At 40.0% G+C, this 2,648-nt stretch overlaps 1 protein-coding gene and 1 non-coding gene across 2 annotated transcripts; both read right to left on the bottom strand.

The window, feature by feature from the left end:
* Positions 1-833: 833 nt before the first annotated feature.
* On the bottom strand, positions 834-2,146 carry LOC148206571 (senescence-specific cysteine protease SAG12-like). The gene is made up of 2 exons (XM_088113819.1): positions 1,661-2,146; positions 834-1,572 (listed from the first exon to the last, which is right to left on the bottom strand). Exons 1-2 carry the CDS (start codon positions 2,091-2,093, stop codon positions 1,004-1,006), a joined length of 1,002 nt encoding a protein of 333 aa, XP_087969945.1. The 5' UTR covers positions 2,094-2,146; the 3' UTR covers positions 834-1,003.
* A 429-nt stretch (positions 2,147-2,575) lies between these two features.
* TRNAA-UGC (transfer RNA alanine (anticodon UGC)) lies at positions 2,576-2,648 on the bottom strand. Its single transcript has one exon. It is a non-coding gene; the product is annotated as a tRNA-Ala (tRNA).

Below are 2,648 nucleotides of genomic sequence, written 5' to 3'. Positions count from 1 at the left end.
AAGTCAAGTTCAGATGTCCTTGTGTGAACTGTTTGAATGGGAGGAAGTTGAACGCAACTAATATTAGGGAACATCTTACCTGTGATGGTTTCGTACGAAGTTATACAACATGGATATGACATGGCGAATATGCCTCGGTTAAGGTCATAACCGAGGTAGAATAACCCCCTATGGCCTCGGTTAAGGTCACACCCGATGCAGAAAGGCTGGCGGACTGAAAAAAAAAACAAAAATGCACTCTACTGTCTCAGTTAGGGTTACAACCGAGGATATAGAAGGGGACTTTATGCCTCGGTTCAGAAGGAACCGAGGCAGTATGTCCTACGAAAAAAAATAAAAAAAATAAAAACATCTACTGCTTCGGTTAAGGAAGAACTGAGGCAGTATCTCACCCTTTTATGCCTTGTTTCACACCCGGGGCAAAAAGTAGTAGACTTATTGTTTCGCCTGAATATGTCTCGGTTCGGGAACCGCTGTCTATGGACAAAAATAACCGGTGTCGTTTTTCCTTAGTCCTTTTAGTGTCCTTAGAAAATATTTATTTGTGATCATTTTCATTAGATCAACCGTACGTCAACAATTAATGTTTTAGTAAAAAGTTGTGAATTACAGAGTACATTCAATCATGTAAGAACACAAATTTTGATAGCATTTTTAAGTTGTGTATTTGTGATCATTTTCATTAGATGAAGCGTAGACGTCAACAATTAATGTGTTAGTAGTTTTTTCTTACTACAAAGGTCACGAGTTAATTGTATTGTCAATAGTTAATTAGTGTGTCATGTTTTATTTTTAATTATTAGTTAGTAAGGCTGAAAGAAAGAGGAAAAGTCTAAATTGAAATGATATAATATTGCATTAATAATATAACAAAAGTGAATAAGAATGATTGACACAGACAGAGCTGATGTCAAAACATAGAGCATGCTACATAATTGTAGCTTAATTAATTGAACGAGAAAAGGAAAGAGGTGCGTATAGACGTAATGAAAAATAAGCGTACTTAGAGTAGGGGATAAGTGGCATGCATGTTGATGCCGCATAGACCTTCGGGGACGCCGGTGTTCCTCATAATCTTCATGTAACCCTCCTCTCCCCATCCTTCACCCCAAGAATTTCTTATCAACCAGTACTTGCCATTTGCATCCTCATCATACCCAATTGCAGTAACAGCATGGTTAAGTTGAGTTCCACACTCACCACCGAAAACTCCTCCCTTGTAAAACTGAAATGCTTGTCCACTAGCATCAAGGATTACAGAAACGGGTTGCCTGCTCACTGCCTGAAGAAGTTCCTCCTCCCTCTGCTGAGGCACCATTTCGAAACCTCCAATCCTGGCTGCAGGATTCACAGAATGGCAACTCCCAGTTGTTTCCTTGTAAGGGTATTCTGCATCAGTTCCAAGACCCATGCTTTTTATATACCCAAAGGCGTTTTCCAAGGATTCTCCGTGGCATCCGTCATGGCTGGCACAATCCACCAATTGTTGCTCAGACAACGAAATCAAGTTTCCAGTTTTTATTTGGGTAATCCCCTCAACTGTCGCCACAGCTGAAAATGCCCAGCAACTCCCTGCCACCTCAAATCAAAGTCATCATCCAAAGGAATATATATATTAATGCATGAAATAGGTAGTTAGGGTGGCAAAGCAACAACGTACCACATTGGCCTTGGTACTTAATTTTGTTAACGGCTCCTTTCTTTCTCCAATCCAAGCTTGACGTAACGACAGAGAGACTGCGGTTGATGCTGGAGGAAGTTGGTAGAGTGTGTGGGTTATAAAGAGCTCCTGTGTGAGACGCGAGGAATTCATCGTTAGTTAAATCAGCAAAAAGGTTTACGCTTAAAGTGTAGCTCTTGTTTTCTTGGCTGTTGTGTTTGCGTATGAAGTCCAAGTTGTCCTTGAATATCTGTTGGCGTCTGTCCTTCTCTGCGCTATTAGCATAAACACGGCCATGCAGGACAGCCCAGTCTTCATGCAGTGCAGCAATGGAAGGTTCAGAGAGTGCCCGGGATGTAGCACGAGATGTGCATGTCCACAAATATATGAACAAGGTAACAACTACAGATTTTGTGTCTAGTGTTGATGCCATTGCAATCAGTCGGTTAGCTAGGAGTGAATGAATGTGTTTAAGTGATTGTGAATGGTTATATTTTGTGAAGAAGTGTACAAGTATAAATAGAATACAAGTAGGCACGTCCCAGCGTGCCCGATGGGTTACAACTTGACAGATCATCTCCGGCAATCAAGCCACTTACGCACAGACCAAACCAAACAACATCATGACTTGTTGTGTTACCGTGTTGCTTCGTTTGCTGTGTCTGTCATATATCATATGCTTGTCTTCGACTCTTGTGGACAAATTTAAAACGCTAAGTCATTACAAAATCATTTGTTAGTTTTACGTTAATCTTCCTTTTTAAAATTCTTAAGAAAATCATTTACTTTTTCTATTTAACATTTTATGTTAAAACCCTGCTGTAAAGTGTAAAAACAAGTAAAATAAAATATCAAAACTATATATAGTGGCCAGATATAAGATACTTGTGATTTAATTCAAAAAGTCAAAAGAAATGGAGATGCAGGGGATCGAACCCTGTACCTCTCGCATGCAAAGCGAGCGCTCTACCATTTGAGCTACATCCCC

This window comes from Vigna umbellata, chromosome 1 (genome assembly GCF_029865625.1).
Source record: "Vigna umbellata cultivar VRB3 chromosome 1, Vumbellata_1.0, whole genome shotgun sequence".
Taxonomy (NCBI): Eukaryota; Viridiplantae; Streptophyta; class Magnoliopsida; order Fabales; family Fabaceae; genus Vigna; species Vigna umbellata.
This window is presented reverse-complemented; position numbering and strand designations above follow the sequence as displayed.